A 24,661-nucleotide genomic window follows, 5' to 3' on the forward strand; every position below is an offset into this window, starting at 1 on the left:
CAAGAACAAACCCAAAAGAAAGTCTACCTAGAAGTGAACAGAAATCTCTTCCTGTTCTAGTCCCTGCACGTAACATCACTCATCTTGTACAAACAAAACTCAGCAGCCAAGAGCCAGAGGAAACACTTCTATTTTTAAATAGTTTCAATGAGAGCCCTCAAGACTAACCAGGTACTTTTTAACCCAAGCACCATTTCAGGGCCACGCTTCCTCTCCCATTTTTGCTGAGGCTTTAAGAAGAGAGATGATAAGAGATACCAGTGTTAAGTGACCTGAGATACAACAACAACCAAAACCACAGCTCATGCTGTGAGAGACAGATTTAGACAGTAAAGCCAGTTGAGTCACAACACTGCACCAGCTGGTAGGGAAGCTCAAGTGCCCCACTTAGTGCACAGGGGGAAGAAGATGAAATTTAAGCAAGTTTGTGTGCTTTTCTGTAGTCAAGAGATGACACTGACACAACGTCACTGGACAAGTCACAGCCTTCAAATATCACCAACCCCTCATACGAAAGTTCTTCAACAGTGACTTCACCAGAACCTACTTATGATCTTTTCTCAGTAAGTGCTCATTTTGATTTGAGATTGACACACTATTAATATAATGGTAAGAGGGAATGACTTTATAAAAGAAAAATGTCTAGTTGGAAAAGAAAAATTAATTCAAGAAACCAGCATTTGAGTTCCTGGCACTCCTGTATCCCCCCTGCTTGAAACTGGGTTCCTCACCTCTAGTAAAATTGAAGCTATGGTCAGCAGCTGCATCTCAAGGCCATCTCCAAACGCAGCTGAATTAAACTGGACTTCAAATGCCACTGGATGACAGTGATGCAACTATAAAAACTTTAAAAGCCTTCTAAATTTGTCTTCATGTCTCCTTGCTACAAACGCAGCTGAGAGCCACGCTAGCACTCCAAAGAATCTGAAACAGAGCAGGGAGGGGGCTGGGAATCCAGAAGAGGAAAGATTGCACCCTCATGTACATGCAGAGTCTAAAATCAAAATGCACCATTTTGCATCCAGTAATAGGACATGTTTGGTGCAAAAATGTCAGGTGCCAACTCTGCCATCTGTACAGACAAATTTGCCAAAAGGTTACTTGTGCTTCTTAATGAAATGTTCAAGTCTGATTTTCTTTTTATTCTATTTTATAGGATTCAGATGACCAACAGCTTGTGATGAGTGGTCCTCATGATAAGAATTAAAGACTGAATTTGGCATTAGTCAGCTAATAAACACATTCTTATTTACACTTACTGTGGAAAAAAAAAGAGCACCTACATTACAGGGAATAAAATCTTGTCATAAATTAAAAACCAAAAGAGCACAGCTTTGTTTAAGATGCCTTCCACATAGCTCAGAGATACCAACTTCAGAAGTGTTGGCTGAATCTGAGCAGTACCAACTGTGAGTACTAAAAGCAAAATTGAGCCTTAACTAACCTACCCAGAAGCAGATACCTCTCTGGGGAAAGCACCTGATTTTCACTCACCTGCAATTTATTTAACTGCTTTTTTTCTTCTTCATAGACTTTAAAATGGCCACAAGCACACAGAGCCACTAACTTGGCAAATATCCTAAATTATCTAGTACTCTGGGCCTGTGCTTTCATTTTGGCTCAGTTACAATTAGAACAGGCAAATGTGAAACTGAACATGTGGTAAACCTCTATTTTTAAACTGAGGGGATTTTTTTGCTGGTCTACTTTCCTGTTAGATAGTCAGCAGCAGGAAACACAGCCATCCTGACAGTCCCCCTTGCCTCCTCTAGCTTCTCTGTCTTTCCTCGACCTTGGCTTGGTGTTTGGTCTACATCTCACCTCACTCTACAAAGGGAAGCAGTAACTGAGGCAGCTTTAGGAAGAAATGCAAGTGATATGAAACCATTCAAATTAACCATTTTTGTGAAAAGTGGACTCTGGAGATGAACATCCCCTTGCCATGCAATGGCTACATTCATTTCGTCAGATCTGAAAGGAGCAGCTCCAGCTGCTCCTTCACATACTGTTTTTATCAAGCACAGCAGTAACAGCTGCCACTGTCACCACACACTATTAGACATGAATCAAAACTTGAGTTTGATTCACTGTCACCTCCTTCCATCAAAATATTAAATATCATAATGACAACGTGAGAACATGAAAGAAACGACAGAAGAGCAAGAAAAGAAAGGATTTTTTTTCTGGCAGCAGTAACATCCCCCCAATCTGTAGGGGCAGGAGGGATGCCCAGGAAAGCCTTAGTTACCTCTGGGAACTACCCCAGAAGGCATTCCCTCAGAACAAAGCAGTGGGCAAATCCAGAGTTGATGCAGCTATCAAGCACAAGGAAGGGAATATGAGGTGTAAATACACATTCATCTGGATGAAACAAACAGACAGTCAATTTCCTCAACTCCTTCCCCTGTCCCCCTACACAAGCCTGCTTCTTTTCATAGACTTTAGAAAATTTAGAACATAAACACATTCAAACACTCACACACATCTAGGAGTTTTCCCCAGAGAATTTTGCAATCAATACAACTCATGTTCTTTCCTTCTCCCCAGTCAACCAAAATATCAAGGTTCACAGAGACCAGAAGATAAAGTCCAAGCATTTATTTTTGTAATAATCATTAAATATTTTTATCACAAAAAAAAGCTCCAGAATTCATTAAACTCCTTTTTTTTTTATTGACAGGCTGTTCAACTTTGCATTTTTAATAGACCATAACAAAAATTACTTCTTGCTTTGGTGTTCAAATGAACCATACTCCAAAATTAGTGCAGAGACACTGCCCATTAAACACGCCTAAAAATGTCTTTGAAATCAGTAGCATAAGGTTAAAATGAGTGATGCAGAGAGCGCCAAGGTGAAATCATTAAAAAAATGCAAGACATTTTTAAAATTTAACAAGCAGCACTTTAGCACTGAAAAATAAATAATACACTTGAATATTCTCACTTAAAATTTATATTATATATAGTTGGGTTATTTTAAAGAAGCATAACCCTTCAATAATTAACTTTTTTCATGCAACACTGTTTATTTCAACAAGTCATGCAATATAAACAGTATTTTACTTCAGCTGGCTGTTGCAACATAGCTTGGTAGAGAAGTTTGATTTCTAATTTAAGAGAAAGGAAGGGTGAGAGAAGAAAATAATCTTGAAGCAAAACCTGCATTATGAGCATAATATAACCATCCAAGCCAATTAAACTGTTCCTGCTTAACACAGGATGAATGTACAGATGAATGTACAAACCAAACAGTGGTTTGGGTGGGTCATTTTGTTTGAAGAGTGCATTGAAATCTCTGGAGCATGAGAGGTGCTACACACGGAACACCAAGTTCAGTTAAAGCTGAGCATTGGGATAAAGAACTGAAGGCAAATAAGGATATTCTCATCTTCATATTTCATTATCAAGTTTTGTTAAATATTTCTTGCACAGTCCCACCAAGTAAACTCCTGATGCAGTCAAACTAACTTCTGGCAACACATCATCTTTTTTTTCCAGCAAAACAAGCAGGACAGTCAGATGAACTCATTTCAAGTACATTCATCTGTTTAAACACAGGGGTGTTTAAGTCACACACTTCAGTCAAGTTTGAAATAGGAGCATAGGAAAATTATAAAATCTAAACCACCTCTGAGAACTTCGTACTAATTTCAAGCATACAGGAAAACTACTTACAAAATTGTGCAGGCTAAACTAGAATACATTCTTTACTTTGCAAACGTGCTTTTAAAAACATGAAATACACTGTATAAGAAATTCAATCCAGGTACTTGCACATACAGATAGGTTAAAAAAAAAAAAACCAAAACAAACAAACCAAACCAGAAAACTTTTGGTCAACAAAAGTTGTTTGCCTGACAATCATCATAGAAAGCAAGTGATATCCCAAAATGAATACCAAATGCTATGTTTTGTTAATCACATGCTTTTAAAAACCAAGCCTTTAATAACTAAAATTTGAAAATTATTAATCATATTATGCCTTCTAAAGTGGCTGGGGTGGGAAGCACCACTTAAAAAACAAACATTTCCTTTGGATTCAGAGAAAGGAAACAATTCTTATTTAAAAACAACTATATAGCAGTTCTATAAAGTGCCTCTGAGGAAATACATCAACAGATGCTTTCCTTGTGCAAAATAGACATTTTTAAGCTCAAATCTTTGAAACACATATGCTACCCAGAGTTTGCGTTCATGCATTATCTTCAATATCAGTAATTCAATAAAACTTCTAATCTATACCAGAACTATTTTTCTTTATTCAAAATGTGTACCACTCCTATTTTAGCTTTCAAGCCCTGAGCTAAAAACACATCATCAGAAAACTCTGGACCTCATTTTCTCATTTCTTAATTTTTTCTTCAAGTCCTTTGCCCATTGTGCGTGTTTACTTTTGACTGTAGAAGTCCATTACTGAAGGCTATATGAAATACATTCTCTCCTAGGGAACAGCAAAGCCACATTGCATACCACTGGAATAAGACACTGTTAAAACCTTTAAAAGCAGCTTTTAGGATCAAACTAAAGCCTGAAAGAGAGATCTGCCTCCACTCCGAAACGCAAAATGCAAAGCCTCTTGAAATGACTATTACTGGAGAGTGCATACTTGAAATGTTCTGAAACTCATAAGAAAAAAGGTACCTAAAAGTTGAGAGAAGGAAGCCAAAGCAGCCCAAGCAAGTTTCAGTTTTAGGCTCAGGTTCACCTGCAGCCAAGCACAGACGTGGCAAGAATAGAAGCTGCACAGACAGGAGAAAGAGCGTGGGAGCCTGAGCCCAGTGCAGCAGAGCCAGGACACTCCAGCCCTTGGCCCCTCACAGGTGAGGCTCCATCCGTAGCAGCAAGGAAAGGTACAAAGTGTGACCATCCCCCTCAGCTTCACCCTAAGCTGGTTACTAACTTCTATCACTGAATTACTAATACTGGATTTAAGCTCTTCCGTGCCAAGATCCATTACAGGCTCCAGCTGGAGTGCTGAAAAGGGCCAGAAGAGAGAGTCCTGGTATTTCTTTGTAAACCACAAGGCTGCAGGTCAAAGTTTTCAATGAACAAGCAAAAATAAACACCCCAGAACAGCAGCAGTCCTCCCCCTCAGATGTGCCCTCCCTCCTGGCGTACTACTAATTTGGCAGTCCAGCATCTCTTCCGGGTGTAAGAGGAGTTTTCACGTGTCTGAGTAGGAAAGGAGAAAAACAGGTACAAAGCTTATGAGAATAAGTATGAAATACATATAAACCAAGGTAAAAGATTTAAGTGACATAAATAAAATACAAGTACATTCAAGAAAACAAACAGATGTCTGTCCATTTTAGAGAGGAGCCACCAAGAGTTTATTTGATCTGAACTGTCTCTTGTAGGAAAGGTATTCTGAATGTACCAGTGCACAGCTGGTCTGACCAGCCAGGAAGTTCATGCTGCAAAGGAGTCCTTCTTGGATAAAATGTGTAATCAGGTTCGTAGTTCAAGAGGCAGCTCAGTGATGCCATGTAGATATCTGCAAATCTAGAGAGACGTCTCAGGAAGTAAGTTGGATTCTCATCAGTTCTGAATATGCTTCCAAACTGCGCATTGAAGAAATTCCTGTTCATTTCCCTGTTCCCCCAAAAGAGAAAACAAAGACAACGAAGTGAACAGACCTGCACACATCTCTTCACCAGCTGGCATCCATAACTTGAAGCAAACAGATCCTGAAACCTGTCCTGTGTATTATTCCTTGCTCTTCAAAACACCAAAATGTGTCCCATGAGTTTTTTACCTCTTGCACATGTACAACCCAGGTACAGAAATCACAGTTGTGAAGAGCTTCACACATCTCCCACTAGAGATAAGTTGCTTCTGACACTAGAAACATGACATCTCAAGCCTGCTTTTCTAGGGATTGTGAAAGAAGACTTTTGCCTTTATCTAAATACTAATGACATCCAATGTTCCAAAGAAGCTTTTATATCCAAAACATCGATGTTCTGCCTTTTCTAAAGAAAATGCAAAGATTTGGTCTGATGCACACAAAAAGCTTAAACACATCTTGGAATTAAGTTCTGGGCATTGGTCACTGCCAAGTATCATTCCCATTTCATTTATTCCCACGTTTCTGGGGAAGGGTGCTTGGTGGTACAGCTGCCTGCCTTGAAAATTGTGCACTTCCCACACCCGGCATTTAGGGATTTCTCCTTCATGACAATAGATTATTAGGACTTACGGCCCTATTACCTATCTTTGTGATAAATCCACTGCTAAATGCAATCTAGCACAGAGTTGAGTTTCTATGTATTCTAAAGTGTATTACACACAATCTGCAAAAAATCATGCAAAAACCTGGAAAAGTGAACTAAATCTTGACAAAGACATACATTTTTTATTCATGCAGAAGCTGTGTAATCAACAGTGACAGCTGAACACAGAGGGACAGAAGAATCAAAATGAGTGGGGAAGGGAATTGATAAGATGTTACCGTTCCACACAGAAAAGTTACATCTGTTCTAAAGGCCGAGGACAAGGAAAAGGGTCCATATGTACAAAGTGTCAGAGGGGAGAACTGTCCAAGAGACAAGTAAAAAATTGGTTTAAAAATATTTTATAATATCTGTAACTATCAGGGAATATAAACCAGGGCTGGAAAGCAATTGCAAAGAAACCTGTGGAAGACATTGCATAGAACCCTTGGCAGCCAAAGCATACTGCAAATTCTTCATCCCCTGTGTCTTACCTGATTTCTTTTCTTTCTTTCTTCCATTCTTCTAAAATCATTTGGGAATCAGGATCACGGTGAACCTGAAATGTAAAGTATGGATAATCTGTAACTAAGGATAACTTTGTAAATAAGCCTTTCTATTAATAAACCCTTATCAGCTAACAGGATATGAGCAATAATTCAGAGATCCATATACAGAACTTATCCACGTGCATTTTAAACAACCAAAAGCAGAAACTGATCCAGGCTGACCAATGGAGAAAGGGGACAAGATGTTGAGAAAACTCCTATTAACTAACCACACAAATAATTGCATTTATCTACAGTGCAACACTTCAGCAAGACTGAAAGCAGTTGCAAACATCAACGTCCAGCATTTAGAAATTTGGCTGGATCCCTTAGACTCTCCAGAGCTGATTACACACACAGAGCACAAACCTGCATGTGTTCCAATAATCCTGTCAAGGTTTGTAGCCAGGTCATGGTTTGAATGTACTTCTCTGTGTTCATGATTTTAATCTCCGATCGTAACTCTGGAATAATCGCACCAGTGCGCCAGCCATGCTTCAGGGTCAAGTCCTGTTTACCAAGAATTACAAAATACAGATATGAGTCTTAAAAAGAACTACTTAAAAGAGAAGAATCTGACTATTGTTTATCCCAAAGCAGCACTAGTTTAACTGGTTTTTATGTACAAACAGAAGCATGAAACAGTGGGACTAAACTGTGCCAGTGGACAACAGAATTTAATTTCAGATTAAGCATCAAATCCTACATTTTTGGAGAGAAATGAAGAACACACAAGCGCTTGCAAATAAACACTCATTCATTAAAACAAACAGCAGGAAATTCCTCTGTGATGAGAGCTCTGCTGCTGCCAGCAGTACCTGGAGGAACTGTGTGCTGGGTTTGTGCTGTTTACCCACACACTCAGCTGACAGAAGGCTACAACCAGGAGCCCCAGCTATTCAAGCTCCTCCTGACAGGTACAACAAAAGGCAGCTGCCACCTGTGCCCTCCTCTCCATTGTGCCAGAGCAGAACAGAGCTGCGTCCTCCTCTTGGCCCTCAGTCTTCTGTGGCACCCAAAGTTACTAGTCTTTTTAAAAGCAGACTGAGGGGAAAACGTTAATATCTGCTGCTGCTGAAACATGTTACCAATGCTTGGCAGTGCAAAAGTCAATCCAGGCATTCATAAGAAATCAGTGACAAAAGAGCCAAGTGGTGGTCATTTACCCTAAAGCAACACTTAATAGAGCATTTGTTCATAAGGTGGCAAAAAAAAACCCAAAAAAGCCTGGAGAGTGGGGATACAAATCAGAGCAGGATCTTGGGAAGAACATTTACAGTAAGAGACAGAAAGATTGCCTCCTGCATGCAAAACACAAGTTCGTTCAGCTGTCATCCAAGCCAGGCATATCCTCTACATTTGGATATCTGTGTTTACCCTCTATTATATCTGACACAATCAGTATCTGGATCAAGAACACAACCTCACACATTCCTGACCACAGTTAGTAAACAAATTAAATGCTACAAGTCAGGTGGAAAATATGGTTGGCATTTTAAGCACCAAGGTTCTTTGCTGAAAAAAAAAAAAAAAAAAAAAAAAAAAAAGAAAGAAAAAAGCAATATGGCTTAATTACCAAATGTTGTATTTTAAAATCTCAGATGGAAGTGCGTTACATTGAATAACTGGGGAGGAAGAGAGGAAAACTAACAGAAAGCTTCATCTTTTCTCTGATTTTGGGAGAGCAAACTACTTACTGCCAAGTCACTGTATATGTGGTCACCAAAGTAGAGAACTTTAGAGCCCCTCCAGCCAGTAAGCTTCAGAAATTCATACAAGTTACCCTGCAGAAATAATGACATGGACATGGCAGCAGCATGTGACTTGCACCTTCAGAGGCATGAAAAAGGAACTTAGTACACCACTAAAAATATTTCATATCACCAATCTTGTCCTCAGTTTATATACTATGAATCCCAAATTTTACAGGTGATTTCAGTGATAGTAGCACTTCAAGAGACAAGGACACACAATATCAACAACAAATCTATACAACTTCAGACATTAAGATAACTCTCTTGAAGAATGCATCTGCATTTTAGAAGCTTTTATATCTAAAGAAGCTTGGGATTCTAGGAAATAGGTATGAAATTTCGACAGAGTGAGTCTGTTGAAAGCACACCTGTTTGTAAATCTGGCCCTTCTGCAGCTTATGAATCTTGTCCCAGAGCAAGACTCCCCTTTCATTCACCTTCCGAAACGGTCTAGAATAGATACACAATTGTTATGTTGCTGTAGAAATCCTGATACTTCTTAGGACATTAAAGTCTTTACATTAAAAATATTCATCTCTCAAAAGGAAAAAAAAAAATTATCTCTAAAATCTGAATTTTGTACGAGAAAAAGCAAAACTCCAAAACTTCCACTTTAACCAGCAAAAAGCAATGTAACTCTCCAGCATCCCTATGACATTTATAAACACAGTTTGAGAACAACTACTGAGAAGTAAGGCAGGGACCCCAGGCAGCGGGGAGGAAACAGCATGAACTGTCTGCCACTAAGGAGGAGAGAACACAAAAAACCAGATGTGTAAGAATCTTGCCAATCACTCAGTTTGCACACCTGGACAACTGAAGATGAGAGAGCACAGGATTGAGGCCAAAACATAGCAAAGTTCTTTTTAAAATGAAATGCAAAAAGTAAAGGGAAAATAAGCCCACTTCCCTCTATCTCACTTTCAAATCATAAGCACACATAAAGCAACAGGTTTTTTTCAAGGGTAAAAGTAGGGCATACACATTAGAAATGTGTTTACTTAATCACAACTAGTTCAAATATTCCAGTCTGTCAGCCGGAAAGATGCCTTTTAAATATCATGTGTGATGAAAAAAAAAAAATCCCAGAAGTGATGGAAGACATTTCCAGATAAGGGTCTGATCTGAAAGGCATGAAGATTTCTCAGGTTTCTTAAGAAAGAAGCATACTTCACCAATGTGTAAATAAGATGTTAAAAACAGCTCCTGTGGCCTTAGGTTGTTGCAGTAAACAGGTCCTAGAACTTTCTTAGGCAAGAAAGGGTAAATATTCAGACTTCAGCATTGGGTGTTGCTGCATTTTGTAATGACCTCACCCAAGATTTCATCAAATACGATTTCATTTTACATTGCAGCCAAACGAAAATATTTCCTAACACACTCTATAGCCTTATATGGAAGAACTGCTTGAATCATTCTCTACTGACTAAACACCCACCTTCGCTTATCATTGAAAAAGTTTGGTTTCTCAGCCTGGACAATGACCACATCAAAGAGATCCCTCCAGTCCTTGCCAACAATGAACTTCATGCCTTTGTCCCTAAAAAGGACAGAGGGATATTAACAATGAAATGTAGCAAAGTGCAGTTGCATGTGCTATAAAATGAATTATACTAGAGAACCTCATCTTCCCCATCCTTTAGGAATGCATAGTTAAACAGAAAAGAACTGCTCACTTACACAAAGCTGCTGGGACTGTTTGTGATGAGAAACATTTTCTTGCCATGATCAGCCAGCTTTGCTAACACTGCACGAGTTTGTTCAGCATAGCAGATGTATTTTTCTGTGAGGATTGGGGAAAACATAGCATAAACTGAGAAAACTCTTGTGAAAAGCTTTGTGTGCATTCAACCAAGAGTTCAGAACACAAGGTTACACTTAAACACCCCTTTGACAAGTGGGAGTAACTCTTTCAAACTTCAAAAATTTAGAATTTGTAATTTTTAAATACGGAAGCCAGAAAATCATATACTATCAGTAAGAAAAGCTTTGGTAGATTATACCATTAGAACTTACCAATATCTGCTTCAATTGCTCTGTACATTATTCCTTTGATATGAACATCCCTGATTGAATCCTGTAAGGAAAGCAGTGAGCAGTAAAGAACGTCATCTTTACAAGTGTTCACCAAACAGCAATAGTAATTTGTTTTTAAAACAACTCCTTTCTTAACACTTGCAATTTTACAGAAATGCCATATAATGTTCAATATAATTATATATATGCACATATATATATATACACATACATATGATGTCGCCACTAGACAAAGACTAGGCTTATTTTCTGAGAAATTAACTTCATCATTTTGGGAAGCACAAAACTATACAGCAGAAGGGCTGTTTTACATAACTGTGAAAGGTTGCTCAGGAGAGTGAAGTGGGGTGAAAACCCTCTGCAGAAGCAGTCATCACAGATTTCCAGTGACCTTTGGAGCAGAACACATTCCTTTCCCCTTACACAAAAAAAAAAAAGTTGTACATCTGACAGATTTTAGATTACAATCACTCACAAATGCCCTGATTATTTATGTAAGAAATTTATGAACAGATGAAAGAAGCTGAATGTTTGAACAAAGTACTTATAAGGCACTCTGGAGGCATTTAACAGCTCTCCTGAGCCAGCTCTGCACCAGACAAGCTGCGTTTAGAACAGTGGTAGTGCCATTTTGGTACTAACACTGGGTATGTCCTCAAAATCCCCCAAAAATACCACTATAGGGTTTCCAAAAAGCTTGTAATGCTGAATAGCACAGAAATTTCTCTACACAGTTCAGAGAAACCACAAGAACTGGCCTCCTCTATGTTACATAACCATGACATAAAATTATCTCCCCTGCAGGACACATTCTGAAGAATCAAGAGGGTCAAATTACTCTAGACTAGTACTAGAGCTTTTCTGGAGGAGAAAGAGAGGTAAACAGGGAAAATAGATAGTTCAAAAGTATGAGATAGAAAATGATGGCACACAAGCCAAAATGAAAGCTCTAAACTGGAATTCCCTATAGCCTCTTACATTCCCTATAGCCTGGTAAATCCCTGATAGCAGGAAAAAAGATATGTTCAACAACAATCAAAAGAACTTTTATCACTTTACAAGATCTTCTTCACTTTCCTTCTATTCAACCCTCAAATCTACAAAAAGAGCAACAGCCCTAGAATGTCAGCTTTCAAATGAATTTCAGTTGATTTTTTTCCAAGCGCCACCTTAATTTTACTTATGTTTTTACAGCTGTATACCCACAATTACTCCATACAAAACCTAAGGTGAGGTATTTCACTGAGGCTGACACAACAACTGAAAGCTTCCTGAAGTGCTCACAGAGAAAACACACAAATATACAAGTTTATCTAAATCTTCAAAGTTTGACATCTACCTTGACGTCTTTGTACAGATGAACAGGTTCGTAGTCTATGTTGTTTTTCAGAAAATATTCATTCACACAAGAAAGGAGTGTCATTTCTGGCAAGGAAAATATATCCATGAATTGCTTCATTGTATTTCCTTGTGAGCTCTACAGTGATGGGAAGAAAAGGGGGAAAAAAAACCAAAGTCAGGCATTTCTCAGATTAGAACACTTTCATTTGTATCAGTATAAACACCTCAGCTTAGTTGCAGATATTCAGCTTTTGCCATCCTTGTTCACATTGCTACAGATTGTTTTCCAACTAAGACCTTCAATAAAGTTATCTCCCACAAAAGTGCTGTGAATAATTCTTCAAATAAATCCAAATCAATACTCTTGGAGTGGTATTTTAATCCACAGAAACAAGACAGTGCTCAGCTAAAAGTCAAGAGAAGGCCTTCAGTAGAAGTCTGCACTTCTGCAAACAAGAGGCACTGATGGGTGAGGGATGGAGGTTTTCTTAGCTTGGTGGGTTTTTTAGTAAGTAGAATACTAATTAGGATTGCAAAACAATTTATCTCCTTGAAAAGAGATAATAAAAAGGTGTAAGGATCTACAATAACTAGTACAGTAACAGAGGAAGAGATTTCTAGTCTGCAAAAGCTGTAACATTAGTTATGTTTCACAGAAGTAGAGAATCTCATTATATAAGAACAAATACAGCCCAAATACCTCTAAGTAAGAAGGGAAGTAAAGCAAGAAGCTCAGAATCAGAGTATCACAGAGCAGAGGTTGCAAGGGACTGCTGGAGGTCATCTTGTCCAAGCCCCCTTCTCAGGCAGGGCCACCTAGAACCAGCTGCCCAGGACCTTGTCCAGATGGCTTCTGAGTACCCAACAACAGAGACTCCACAAGCCTCTGGCCAACCAGCCTGTGCCAGTACTCACAGTGAAGGAAACATTTCCTGATGTGCAGAGGAAACCTCCTGTGTTTCAAGTCTGTGTCCCTTGCCTCTTGTCCCACCACTGTCCTTTACAAGACCAAAGGAAGTATAGACCTAAACAGACCAAGGCATCCCACTGGGAATGCCAGAGTGATATTCACAACTGCTGCAGAGACTAGATTCAGGAATTCTAAATTCAGCTCCTTAAAATAAGAACAAGTGCAAGAACAATAAAATGTTCCACATCGAAAAGAAGGGCTTTTCATGTCAACGTGAAATTAACACCTGCACATAAAAGGGGTGAAATAAACTTGGCTTTTTAGCAAAAAGTCAGCTTCATCCTTCATTTGGGAAAAAGGAAGCAACACACCAGAGGGAAAAATCAACTTTCTTGGTGAAGTTTAGGATTTAATATAGACGTTCCATCTTTTATCATACATCTTTTGTCAAATTCCCTTACTTTCACTCTGCCAGTTTGCATGCAGGAGTTACCTCCATACATTTACTTCCTGCTACACCAGGTAAGCCATCAAACCACTAGGAAAAAGTAAAGTACATGAGCCAGATATGGTTCATTTCCCAGCCTTTATCAGATTCTGTGTGCAACACTGAGAAAGTCACTTGATTTTCTGTGTTCCACCACTCTGCCTGTATGACTTGGTAAGGGAACAGTCAGAGAAAAAATGACAGCGAGCAGGAGAGAGACAAGTAATTTGTCACTTTAGAGGGCAAACTTCACATATAGCCCTAAATCTAAGTCAATCATAAATTAAGAAAATACAACTGCTAGTTATAATGAGAATAAAACTTAAACACCACTACCCTCATGCCAAAAACTCCTCACCCAGTTTTAAAGATCAATTTATGGTTTTACCTTTCCATAAAAGTCACTCATTTGTTCTAAAGGGACATGGGAGCCATCATACATTGCAATGACTTCTTCATCTGGGACAACACTGAGGCCTCTGAAAAAAAACCACTAGCTTTAGTTCAAAAGTCAGATTAAAATTTTCAAGTAATCACCAAACCCTAACAGATTAACACTTAGATCTGGATCTTATTAAAGCCCTAATAATGTCACAGGAACATTTTTGGTTTTAAGTTAAAACAGCATCTTTCCTTACCAAACAAGTAACATTTTAACAGGCTCATGCACACAGAACACATTCCAATTTTAAGTCCTTTTCTACTTTCTTATGGGAAAAGAGCTTATTAGTCTCCATTAAAGCTATGCCTCAAGGGGTTTTATAAGAAGTGGTTAGAACTTCCAGTTTCTTAACACAAAGTAATTCCTCCACGCTGCCTTTTCTTTTATACAGCACTGATGATATGATAATGTTCAAATCAGATTACTCTACAGCATGACCTTGAAGATTTAAGGGAGTGAAAAATATCCACAACCTTTAACTAAATAAGAATTTATTTTAAACGGTATGAACAGTTCACTTTCCCAAAATTTAAAATTACTTGACGGATAGTTGATAATTAAAACATTCAAATATAACAACAAATGGGAAAGGAGGAGATAACATCTCCCCAGAGTTTATCAACTATTAAGAGAGTAAAGGCTTTAGTTTGGTTTTGAAAGTTTACAGCATCAGGCATCTTGCACTAAAGCATCTAAAAGACTGCAGGCATGTGAACAGCCTCACCAGAGGCCACAGAAGTTGAGATTTTACTCAGGATTAAAAAAACACTACTGCAAACCAGATCAGCTGGTCTCCTTTTTCCAAACCTCCTTATGGTGTTTCGCAACCTTGTAAAACAGACCATTATTTCAGCGCCGCCCTTTCTTGGTCTGATCAAGAAGTGCTGCCAGGCATTAAAATAAAAATAAATTAATTCACAAGCCTAGGGCTTTCAGTGCTTAAGAGTCCACACCAGCTTTGCGGTGGAAAGGCATGATACATGAACTTCCTCAGGGCTTCTGTGGTGGCAGAATCCCACATCAACCAGCTGCTGTACTACACTCCTGTCCCCACACCAACCGGGACACAACTCTGAGCTGTTGCTGGCGGAACTCCAGCATTCAAGTCAGTCTTGTGCACCAACAGGGCAGATAATACTTGGGTTTTGTAAAACAGAGTTCAGCATCAGCCCCTCCACAGCAGCAAGCACAAGGAAATGTAGCCAAAATGTAAACAGGATACCAGGTAACACCATCAGAATTAAGGAGGTATCTTCTGGTCTGCAGACAGCTATGCCAAGTGTTATCTGAATACTGCTAGAGAAAACACTCATGCATCAGGAGCTACTTGAGCACAAATCAACAGAAGACAATGGACATGTAAAAAGTAGAGAGATGACTGCCTAGGCAAAGCTGTAGATTACTTCTACCACAAGACTCACAGTCTTGACACAGTTCACAGTGCAGCTGTATAACCACACATCATCTTGACAACCAGCCCCCACAGCCTTCAGCCTCTTCTTCCCTCCCCTTATCCCTGTATGGTGTTCGGGGAAACAGTATGAAGGTGTGGTGCAAACCATCATTTCCCGATCACATCACCTTTGGGACCAAAATCTGGGTGTTCTGTCCTCATGGTGGGTGGGGGAAAACAACTAAGAGTGCAACAGAATAAATCTAGGTAAAAGTTTTGTTCAATGACTTTAAGGAAGGTGGCCTGGCTTCTCGTTTGGTTTAAAATCAGGTACTGCGTGTGGTGAAAGTTTGATTTAGTTGATGTGTCCAAACTTAAAAGCTCTGTGCAAACACAGCAGGACCTCTCAAGTGTCTCCACAACCACACCAAAGTCATGCTATCAGGCACTCTGTGACAATTATTTACATAGAAAGCAGGAGCAGAGAAGTCCTCAGGGTATTTTTAGATGTCTTTCAGCACAATTTAACAGCCGGAAACAAAGTGAGTCAGCACTATGTGACCAACCAGCTTGCCAATTCTCCCGGGGCTGAACTGGGGAATCAGCTGTGCTGATCAGGCAGTGGATGTGTACACGGCTGTGTGTACACACACAGGTGCAAAGAAAATCCCTTCCAGCAAGGCTGCAATGCTCATTCGTGTCTGTGCTCATCAGGGCACAGCTCCTGGTAAGAATCAATGCTGTACACTAATGAATGCAGTTAAAGGACACAAAAAATAAAAGCATACATTGTTATTATAAAGGAAAAATAACTTTACCCACCTGTAAACTGTTCCCAGCTGAATATAATGAAAAGCATCAATCTTCATTAATAATGCCTTACCAGACAAAAAAAAAAAAAAAAAGAAAATAACATTTTTATCACTTCAACTATTTGACATGAAATTACAAAAGTCAAAGCAATTTTATCTACAAGCTTTCTGCCTCAAGAACACCTGAGAACTCTCTCTCTGCAACTTCCTTCACAGCTTCCAAAATACTTTTATCAGTTACTTTTACCTAGTTTTATCCTGTTGCACCCTAAGTTATCTTTACCCGCCCACCGTGAGGACAAAATGCCCAAAACATGTTCTACGTAAGAGCCATTAAAAAAAAAATATTATTCTTATTGATGATGTTAATAGTAATAATAGTAATAAAGAATAAAGATTACTATTAAAGAGAAAAACATGAAACAAAATCCTTACACATTAATGCACAGTGAGAAGTTGAAAGGCTTAAAAGCTCTCTCTGTTTTCTTTGGCTAGGTTCTCAGCACTAAGTTATCACAAAGTTATTTATACATACCCGGTGAACATCATAATGAAGCCCTCTGATGGCAAAATTGGGATCATAATCATATTTTCTTATTTCTGCAGGATACTAAGAAAAGAGAGCAATGATTTGATTTTAAAACCATAATCAAAACAATAAAAATTGTTTCTGCAGAATTTTAAAAGTCCAAGTTTTGTATGCTTCTCATTTGCTCTAATCATTTAGGAGAATTTTTCATAGCCTGGTGAGATTTGCAGGAACATATGTCTGCAAGACAAGGCAAACATTTTTCCAAAATTCAAGGTCATTGTTTTATATCTAAAGCCATCCTGGCACCTGAAGTTGGACACTCAGGTAGTCTGTAGTGATTACCTTTGAATATTAGCCTCTTGTTCAAAAAGTTAATTTAACATAGTCTTAATACAATCCTCATACATTAAAAAAAATCATTTAGAGATGGATATGAACTGAATGTCTGTCATGTACTCCCCCCTCAGGTCCTTTATATATAGTGTAGGTAGCTCACACCATCATATAGTGTGAGCTGCAGCCTAACTTTTTTCAGTACAAGACCATTTTCAGTCAACCATAATTTTGTCCTGCTTTAAACACAGGTTGCCTTGAAAAGAAATGTTAGGTGCATGTCTTGAGCTAAGGGTTTTGTTCGCTTGTTCTTAAAGGGTGAAATGCTTCAGTAGTTTCAACAAGGCCTGCGAAAACTCTAATTTCTTTGATTAAGCCACTGGAAGACAAACCTTCATTTTCCTCCCACAGGTTACGTCAGCCTTAGAACCTGACACTGTTTTTCACCTTCTCTACGACAGTCTCCATACATATATGGCTAATTTACAAGCCTTCAGGGGGGAAAGTGCATTATGCAGCTTCAACAGAGCCTCTAGCTACTTTATAAAAAATAAACTATCATTTCCTCCCAAAGCTCTTATCGTGCTGAAGAGGACTTGCTCTGCAACTGCTGTAGATCGCATTTATACTGAGTACAGGCATCTACAGTTAAAGAAAACAGTCATACCAACCCTACTACCACTTCCAGAAAACACAGGGCAGGCTACTGATCCGAATGAAGAACAGCATCAAAAGCCTACAGACAGGCTGGAAGAGGTGTAAGTTTGGTCAGGGAACACAAAACAGAGACACAATGGAAATCATCAGGGAATGATACAGAATGTGTTTAACTAAAAGCTACCATGCGCTGCACATATCCCAAAGTAACCACATCAAGCATGTACAATGAAATTTATTTCTGACTTTATCAAATTTCCACATACTTGACTTGCGACTTTAATTTATTCTACTAGAAGGTTGTCTTTTCGGATACATGCCAGTACATACGAGAAAAAGGATTGCGCTTACCCTGGCACACAAATCAAAGCTTCCTTGCAAACCAAACAAAGAAATGATAAAAATAGTTTGCTTACCCCACTTTCGGTAGGGACAAATGTAACTGGACTGAAACAGCAGTCCAGGTAAAAAGGCACAAGGCCTGTGCATCAGGAAGGAAATAAAGTCAGGAGCAAGAGCTTACATAGAACACCTGCTGCCACCTCCATGACTGGCATTAAATTGATGCTTATTCTCTTGGACAATTTCTTGCTTCCTACACTGCATTTTGCAATTTTTGATGTATTGCCTCCCACCGCCACAAACAAAATTTTCTCTCTTTTGGGTTGACTGGGACAGTCATAATGGACACTTTCTAGACTGTTTTTTCTATTGGTAAAGGCAAAAAAAAAATAGTAACAGTATAAGCAGCTACAGACATAGTACCAATAAAAACTGTTGTCCCTCAGTAAATTTGAAAAGGAGACAATGAATTTCAATGAGCTGTCTCAAAAAGTAATTACAGCTTTGTTTAGTAGAACTCAGGAGATTTGAACCAAAACAAACTGGAAAGCTATTGCTACCCAAATCCATTCAAACAGTAAAGGCAGAACACCATTAGAATTTTTCTCTATAAGAATTAATCTTGACTCCTACAGACACATGGGTTTTCCCAAGAACCATGTAGCTTTAGTAAAGTATATTTACACATCCCACAGAAATTGCTATCAAGAAATTGCTGGCAAAATTGCAGGGGGATAAAGCTGTGTATGCTTGTAGCACCCATGAAGTTTTGTTTGTTCTTCCAGGGATATTTATAGGTGTTTATATATAGCTCCTAACCTTTAGATTCAAATACGAAAGTGGAATAACACCACGCATTCGGATTTAGGTTGTATAAAAATACACAAGCAGTTTTAATTAGTTACTGCGTGGAGTTTTTTCTTTTACTTTCCTGCAAGTCCTACAGTTTAATTAATTTTGCTTCTTTTAGTCCACAGATTTTTTTCAGTCTTTCTCCCAGCAATACCTTCAGCTTCCCAAGTCACCCATCTCCCCCTCAACTTCCTAACACACGGGAGCTTTTCCCATCCCCAAACTAGACAACGAGCAGCTCCAAACTGCCTGGATGTCAAGTGGTCACCGATGCAAGAGCACTGCTTGGAGAGGCAGCAGGGCAGTGCTCTGAGCTGAACACTTCCTTGTATCCAGGCTCTGATCACAGCACACGCTGCCCCTTCAGCCGAGGCAGCCAAAATGCCAGGTACACACAGAGCTCCTCGCAAGCACTCAGTGCAGTCAAAGCCCTGCTAAAAAAATTTCATAGGAAAACCAATCACTGCACTCACAGCAAGGGATGAAACACAGTAATGGTAACTTTTAAGCTTCTTATTTATTAATGTGATTCCAATAAATGACAATCAGGAACAAACAGCAAACCATATGCCCGTATTAAAAGATAAGACAAATATAACTGTATTCCTTAACAGACTGTTCTCTGCACAAAACTGCAGCTGAGAATAAAACAGGGCTTCTGCTGTGCATATGTAGCTGTTGTACAAAATGTGCTATAAGGGAGCCAAGCTAGGACTGAGGCATGAAAAGATGATTTGTGCCTCTCAGTCACAAATGATTTATTATACCGCTTTATTCATAAATGCCCTGTTATTCCATTAATTTTACTTACCCGATGCTCATTAATAAGAAGATCTCTAGCAGCATTGAATATGAGCGTGTGCAGATGTTTAGAATAAAAGACCAAGGTGTAGTCATAATCAAACCCATAAATTTCAATGTCTGACAGGCTCATTTCATTGTTTGAAAAAATAGCATCTGGATTCAGCATGTTACTCATAATTGAAGGAACCAACTCTGTGAACAGGGAAGAGGAAAAAAAAGTTATACCAACCTTGTCGTTTTATTTAAATAAAGACACAGAAATCCATTAGCAATTGCTAAATATAGATAAATGATGACGGAAACTATCAAACCAATTCACACTAACCAGCTAATCCTTAACAATATGATGCTACTCAACATGCTGTCCCCTAACTTGTCTCTGTGATCCACAGTTTTTATCCAAAGTACACTTTTCTCTGCAGTCCAAGTTTGAAGAGAAGATGCATTTTGGTGTCTTATTTATCAGAGAACACCAGACATTATTTTTTGCTAACTCCATTAACACAGTTACTAATATTTTTGAAAATTAATTTGGAGTTGAATAACATTATTATTATTATTACTACTAGTCTAGGAGCCTTGTCTTCTCCCATGCCTTGGTCTAGCTCCTGCCCTTGAAGCAGAACTAACATTGTCTTAATTTGATATTGCTTTAATTTTTTCTTCACCATTTCAAGGTTATCACATTAATTAATTTCAACTGATATGAATAAACTATATGTGACTGTGTACATAACAACTATTACATACACATTGTTATGTTTATTAAACTCCTAAAGAATCAGAAAACCAAAAATATTCTGTTTAGTTTCTACACATATACAAACACAGAGTGTGTAAACCACTTCCATTTTTAAGAGTATGTTTCAGTCGATATTTGATGGAAAAGTATACTGACTGAGAAATTAAAACCATGATATAATAAGTAACTTAAAGACCAACATCAATGTGAATACTAAACATTGAAAGTGTTTATATTTCTTGTTTACAAAACTTGAAAGAGCAACATTAGGAGGTTAAATGCTACCCTCCTGGTAGCATAAAGCAGGAGCATGTTTTCCTTCCTTCCTCATATACTGTCTTTAAACTCCAGACTTCCCTACCAGCGAGAAAAAATGTGGAACATTCATCTTAAACCTGTGCTTGGAAAGGTGGATTTTAAGGGAATATGCTTTGTTTGGTTACTTTCTATATAGGTCTAAAAGGAATTGATCAAGCTGCTCTCAAAACCTTCAGCTCTGAGGATGGATCCCCACATGCTCCACCATTGAAAACACCTCAGCAAGGCAGGTGTGGGGACTTCAGATGCAGACACCCAAGCCTTTTAATTTTTAAGAGAGGAAAAAAAGCAAATTCGCTGAGTTTAATTCCAAACTTCAAATAAAGTCCAGCAATCAAGCCAAATGCAATTTGACATGCTACGATAAGGAAAATATTCCTACTCTACAGAAAGGGCCATAAAGCATTCAATTAACTTGAAGTCATAAGCACAGCTTTTAATCAACTTCCAAAACCATGTTACAACATCCGTTTCTATACTATAAAGTATTTTTCCAAATGTCAATTGTGCAGCTTGGTGAGTCAACACTTGTTTTAAAAATAAAGATATTTATGTAGCTATATATAGATAAAAAGATACTTCAGCTGAAAACTAGCTTGACTGGTGGCTGTCTGAAAACACACAGTATAAACAGTTGGCAGCTATTAGACATTCTGGGCAGCAGACAGCATCACAAGTGCTATAAACCTTGGGTCAAAAAACAGGAGAGCCTAGTAGCCTTGTCATCGCAACATCATAACTAACTGAAATATCATATACTTGAAGCCGTTGGTTGCCTTAGGTTGTAATATAATACCCTGAAATATTCTAGAACCAGTTGCCTCATCTTTCACCAACTCACACCCACTGACCAACTTATTTTCTCACAACATTACCTGATCTCAGCTCTTAAGTATTATTTGGGTGAGGTTTAGAACAAGAGAAAGTTCCAAAAACAGGAAAAGAAAAAATAGATCCAAAATAAAAGGCAGTTCCCTTCTTCCTATCCCTTATCTCACCCTCCAAAGCCCACACTCCTCTCTTGCGATCGCTAACATGGCTTTTAATTTCACTTCTGAAATGCTGATGCTATTTTACATTCACAAATGCTTTGTCAGCACCCAGCACTGTGAAGTCCCAGTCCACGTTCAAGACTCCTAAGTGCAGGAAAACACAATAACTTATTTTTTTAAGGGCAAAACATGCAATCTAAAGCATTATCCATTGCCACTACAGGACACGCTCTTCCACTTGGTATTGTAGAACACACTCTGCTTCTTTTTCTTTCAGCCCTCAGAAAAGACCCCGTTTTCAAGCAAGAATTATCTTGGTAATTCTCTTCCCATCGGAGGCAGAAGCAAACACACGTTTCTGCCCTAGCTTTTTGCCTGGCTGAGTGAAGAACAAGGCTTCCCAGGGTCCTGTAGTGTACCGTGAGCATTTTATAACGCCTCACACAATGTTATAATGGAACCATAGGTGAAATGAAAAGAGCCGTCCAAAACTTCACAGCATTTTAACTTCTTGGAAGAGCGGCCTATTTCAGAATAGTTGAGTTGTGTATATATATGTATATAATAGTCGTCAATGAGATGACCGACTTCTCGATTTTCTTTCTACATTTGTTTTTCTACACGCAACACTCCCCCAAAACCTGCCGCTCTGCCCGGCCCAAGCTGCACTGTACCAAAGGCGCTCCGGACAGCCGCGGCCCCCGACGGGCGATGCTGTGAGGGGCTCAGCAGCCGCCCCACAGCCCGCGTCCCCGCCGCCCGGCCCCCAGGACACGCCGGGTGAGGGGCTCAGCAGCCGCCCCACAGCCCGCGTCCCCGCCGCCCGACCCCCAGGACACGCCGGGTGAGGGGCTCAGCAGCCGCCCCACAGCCCGTGTCCCCGCCGCCCGGCCCCCAGGACACGCCGGGTGAGGGGCTCAGCAGCCGCCCCACAGCCCGCGTCCCCGCCGCCCGGCCCCCAGGACACGCCGGGTGAGGGGCTCTCCGCGCTCCCGCTCCGGCCCTGGGCACACCACAGGAGCGCAGAGCACACGGAGCCGCTGCGGGACGGACCCGCGCCTCTCCCCCCGGACCCTTCCCGCTCCCCCACAGGCTCCGTCCTCGCCCCGTTCCCTCCAGGAGCGGCGGCTCTCCGGCCCGCTGAGGGGGAGCCGCGCCGCTGCCGCCCGCGGGCGCCGCTCACCCTTGGTGACCCTCTTGGCCTCTTTGTAGCGCGACCACAGGTAGCTCTTCATGTCGGGCGACGGCTGCTGCTGCTGCTGCGGGGCCACGGTGCAGAGCGGAGCGGCGCCCGCGGCGGGCAGGACGCGGCCCCGCCGCCCGCCCGCCCTGCCCGCCGCCAGCAGCGCCCGCGCCGCCACCGCTGCCATGCTCCGCGCTCCGCCGAGCCCGGCCGCTCCGCCGCCGCCGGCTGAAGTCACTTCCTCGGGCCCCGCCCCGGGCCGGGAGGCGGGCCCGGCCCCGCAGGTAGCGGCGGGAGGTAGGGCTTGGCCGCCCCGACGGGCCCTCGCCGCGGCCCCGCTGTTCCCGCGGGCTCCGGGAGGAGGAGCCGGAGCAGCGGAGCGCGGCCGGCGCGGCCCCGGGGGCTCACCCGGGCCCCGCGTCTCCCATCTGCCGTCCCGAGGAGGGAAAGCAGCGTCCCCCATCCACCGTCACCGCCGGCAGCTTTTTATCAGCGCTGCTGGGCAAGGTCAAGGGAAGCTGCCTGGAGGATACACCCCGACCTCATGGCTCCGCTGCTCTTCAGGTCTCTGCTGCCTAGGGTTCTTTCGCCACAAATACTGCATCAACAGCAAATATTTACTTCTCCAGCCCGCTTGCACCTCCGAAGTACTGTATACACCTGCCTTTAATTGTAACAAAATAAGCCCAAAACACAAGCTGCATGTAAAGTACACAGAAGCTCTACTGCTGTTTTGAGGCCCTCGTGTCCTGGTGAAGCTCTGACTACTGATAACTGTAGACCCTGGCAGTCTAAGAATTTGAGCCATATCTATCATACTTAGTGAAAAAAAAAAAATTAGATGATGCATCGATGAAGAAGAAGTAGACCAGACCACTGCCACAGTGAACTGGTTACAACTCCACACGCAGAATTCCTGATCTGCTCAGAAACTTTTTACAACAAAAGGAACATATTCTTTTTCCAGTACAGTAAACATGGAATACAACTTGTTCTTATTTCAAGGAGATCTACATAACCCATTGTCACTTATGTCTGGAAGCTACCCAGCCGTTCATCCCCATCCATCTCAAAAGAGAAAAAAAAAAAACAACAACAACAACAGCCAAAAAAAAAAACACAAAAAAAAAAAAAAAATAAAGCAATCATATACAAAACTGAAGGATTTCAAACAAAATACTACTCTGAGCATGCTCTTTTTTTTTTTTTTTTTTTAGTACCAAAGGATGGCATTCTCCTTATTTTTACAGGTAAAACCACAACAAGCTGAAAGAAAAATAATTTACTTTGGATTTCAAAGTGTCTGTCAATAGCTTTGTGTTCTGTACTTCCAACCAAGGCTGAATTCTTGACTGACAGTACAGTTGCTACAATTGAGATTGCCGAAAGTTTGTTACAGTAAGTACTTCCCAGGGTTGGTTATTGGTGGAGAGGAGACACAGCTTTCATCAGAGTTCCTACATTATCCTTTATGTTAATTGCACTGTGATTTCAGTATGTGATTCTGGTATGCATCACTACAAATCCATTACAACAAATTTTGGGAACAAGGAGAGAACAAGACCATCAATATTTAGAAAACAGAGAAAGCGAGAGGTAAAACAACATTCTAGAGAATTACTAATCTGGTACTTGCCTTCTTTGATGTTCCTAGTCTGACAATATTTTTGCAGAACCCTGCAGCAGACAAAATGCAAACTCCCATTTAACTTTCAGCATCAGATTTTCCAAGTACAACCAAAAAAATATTAAGTCATCTATGAAATTACAAGATTGGTAAAATCATTTTGAATTTATGGCATAATTCTAGAGTATCGTAGGTTTTCTTGTCAGCCCAAGTCTTCATCACCTTCAAGAAAAACATATAATAACTGGAATTCTTTTATCCAGTCTATGGGTTAATAAATCCCACAAGCAATTCTGTTGAAATTAATAGAAAAAGTCTCATTGTTCTTCTCCTGAACTCAGCC

The 24,661-nt window shown here is 40.2% G+C and overlaps 2 protein-coding genes across 4 annotated transcripts in view; one reads left to right on the forward strand and one right to left on the reverse strand.

Annotated features, from left to right (window-relative positions):
* Positions 1 to 2,502, forward strand: part of STAB2 (stabilin 2) — a 75,474-nt gene extending 72,972 nt beyond the window's left edge. The window contains exons 66-67 of the mRNA XM_066184690.1: positions 444 to 563; positions 1,157 to 2,502. Of these exons, the coding sequence (XP_066040787.1) occupies positions 444 to 563; positions 1,157 to 1,207 (171 nt within the window). The 3' untranslated portion in view covers positions 1,208 to 2,502. The remainder of the gene's footprint in view (positions 1 to 443; positions 564 to 1,156) is intronic.
* Positions 2,503 to 2,653: 151 nt separating this feature from the next.
* NT5DC3 (5'-nucleotidase domain containing 3) overlaps positions 2,654 to 24,661 on the reverse strand; it is a 28,922-nt gene continuing 6,914 nt past the window's right edge. For 2 of the 3 annotated variants that reach the window (XM_066183932.1, XM_066183933.1), the window contains exons 2-14: positions 19,464 to 19,648; positions 16,472 to 16,546; positions 15,947 to 16,002; positions 13,678 to 13,768; positions 11,891 to 12,028; positions 10,531 to 10,591; positions 10,195 to 10,297; positions 9,953 to 10,054; positions 8,883 to 8,964; positions 8,458 to 8,544; positions 7,130 to 7,270; positions 6,707 to 6,771; positions 2,654 to 5,592 (exon numbers count right to left, since the gene is read on the reverse strand). In XM_066183932.1, coding sequence (XP_066040029.1) covers positions 5,331 to 5,592; positions 6,707 to 6,771; positions 7,130 to 7,270; positions 8,458 to 8,544; positions 8,883 to 8,964; positions 9,953 to 10,054; positions 10,195 to 10,297; positions 10,531 to 10,591; positions 11,891 to 12,028; positions 13,678 to 13,768; positions 15,947 to 16,002; positions 16,472 to 16,546; positions 19,464 to 19,631 — 1,431 coding nt within the window. In that variant the 5' untranslated portion in view covers positions 19,632 to 19,648 and the 3' untranslated portion in view covers positions 2,654 to 5,330. Of the gene's footprint in view, positions 5,593 to 6,706; positions 6,772 to 7,129; positions 7,271 to 8,457; positions 8,545 to 8,882; positions 8,965 to 9,952; positions 10,055 to 10,194; positions 10,298 to 10,530; positions 10,592 to 11,890; positions 12,029 to 13,677; positions 13,769 to 15,946; positions 16,003 to 16,471; positions 16,547 to 19,463; positions 19,649 to 22,691; positions 22,879 to 24,661 lie in introns of those variants that run through there. The other variant, XM_066183931.1, reaches the window with a different exon arrangement.

This window comes from Chamaea fasciata, unplaced genomic scaffold, assembly GCF_029207755.1.
Source record: "Chamaea fasciata isolate MVZ Bird 193981 ecotype frontalis unplaced genomic scaffold, bChaFas1.0.hap1 SCAF_5, whole genome shotgun sequence".
In the NCBI taxonomy this organism is placed as follows: Eukaryota; Metazoa; Chordata; class Aves; order Passeriformes; family Sylviidae; genus Chamaea; species Chamaea fasciata.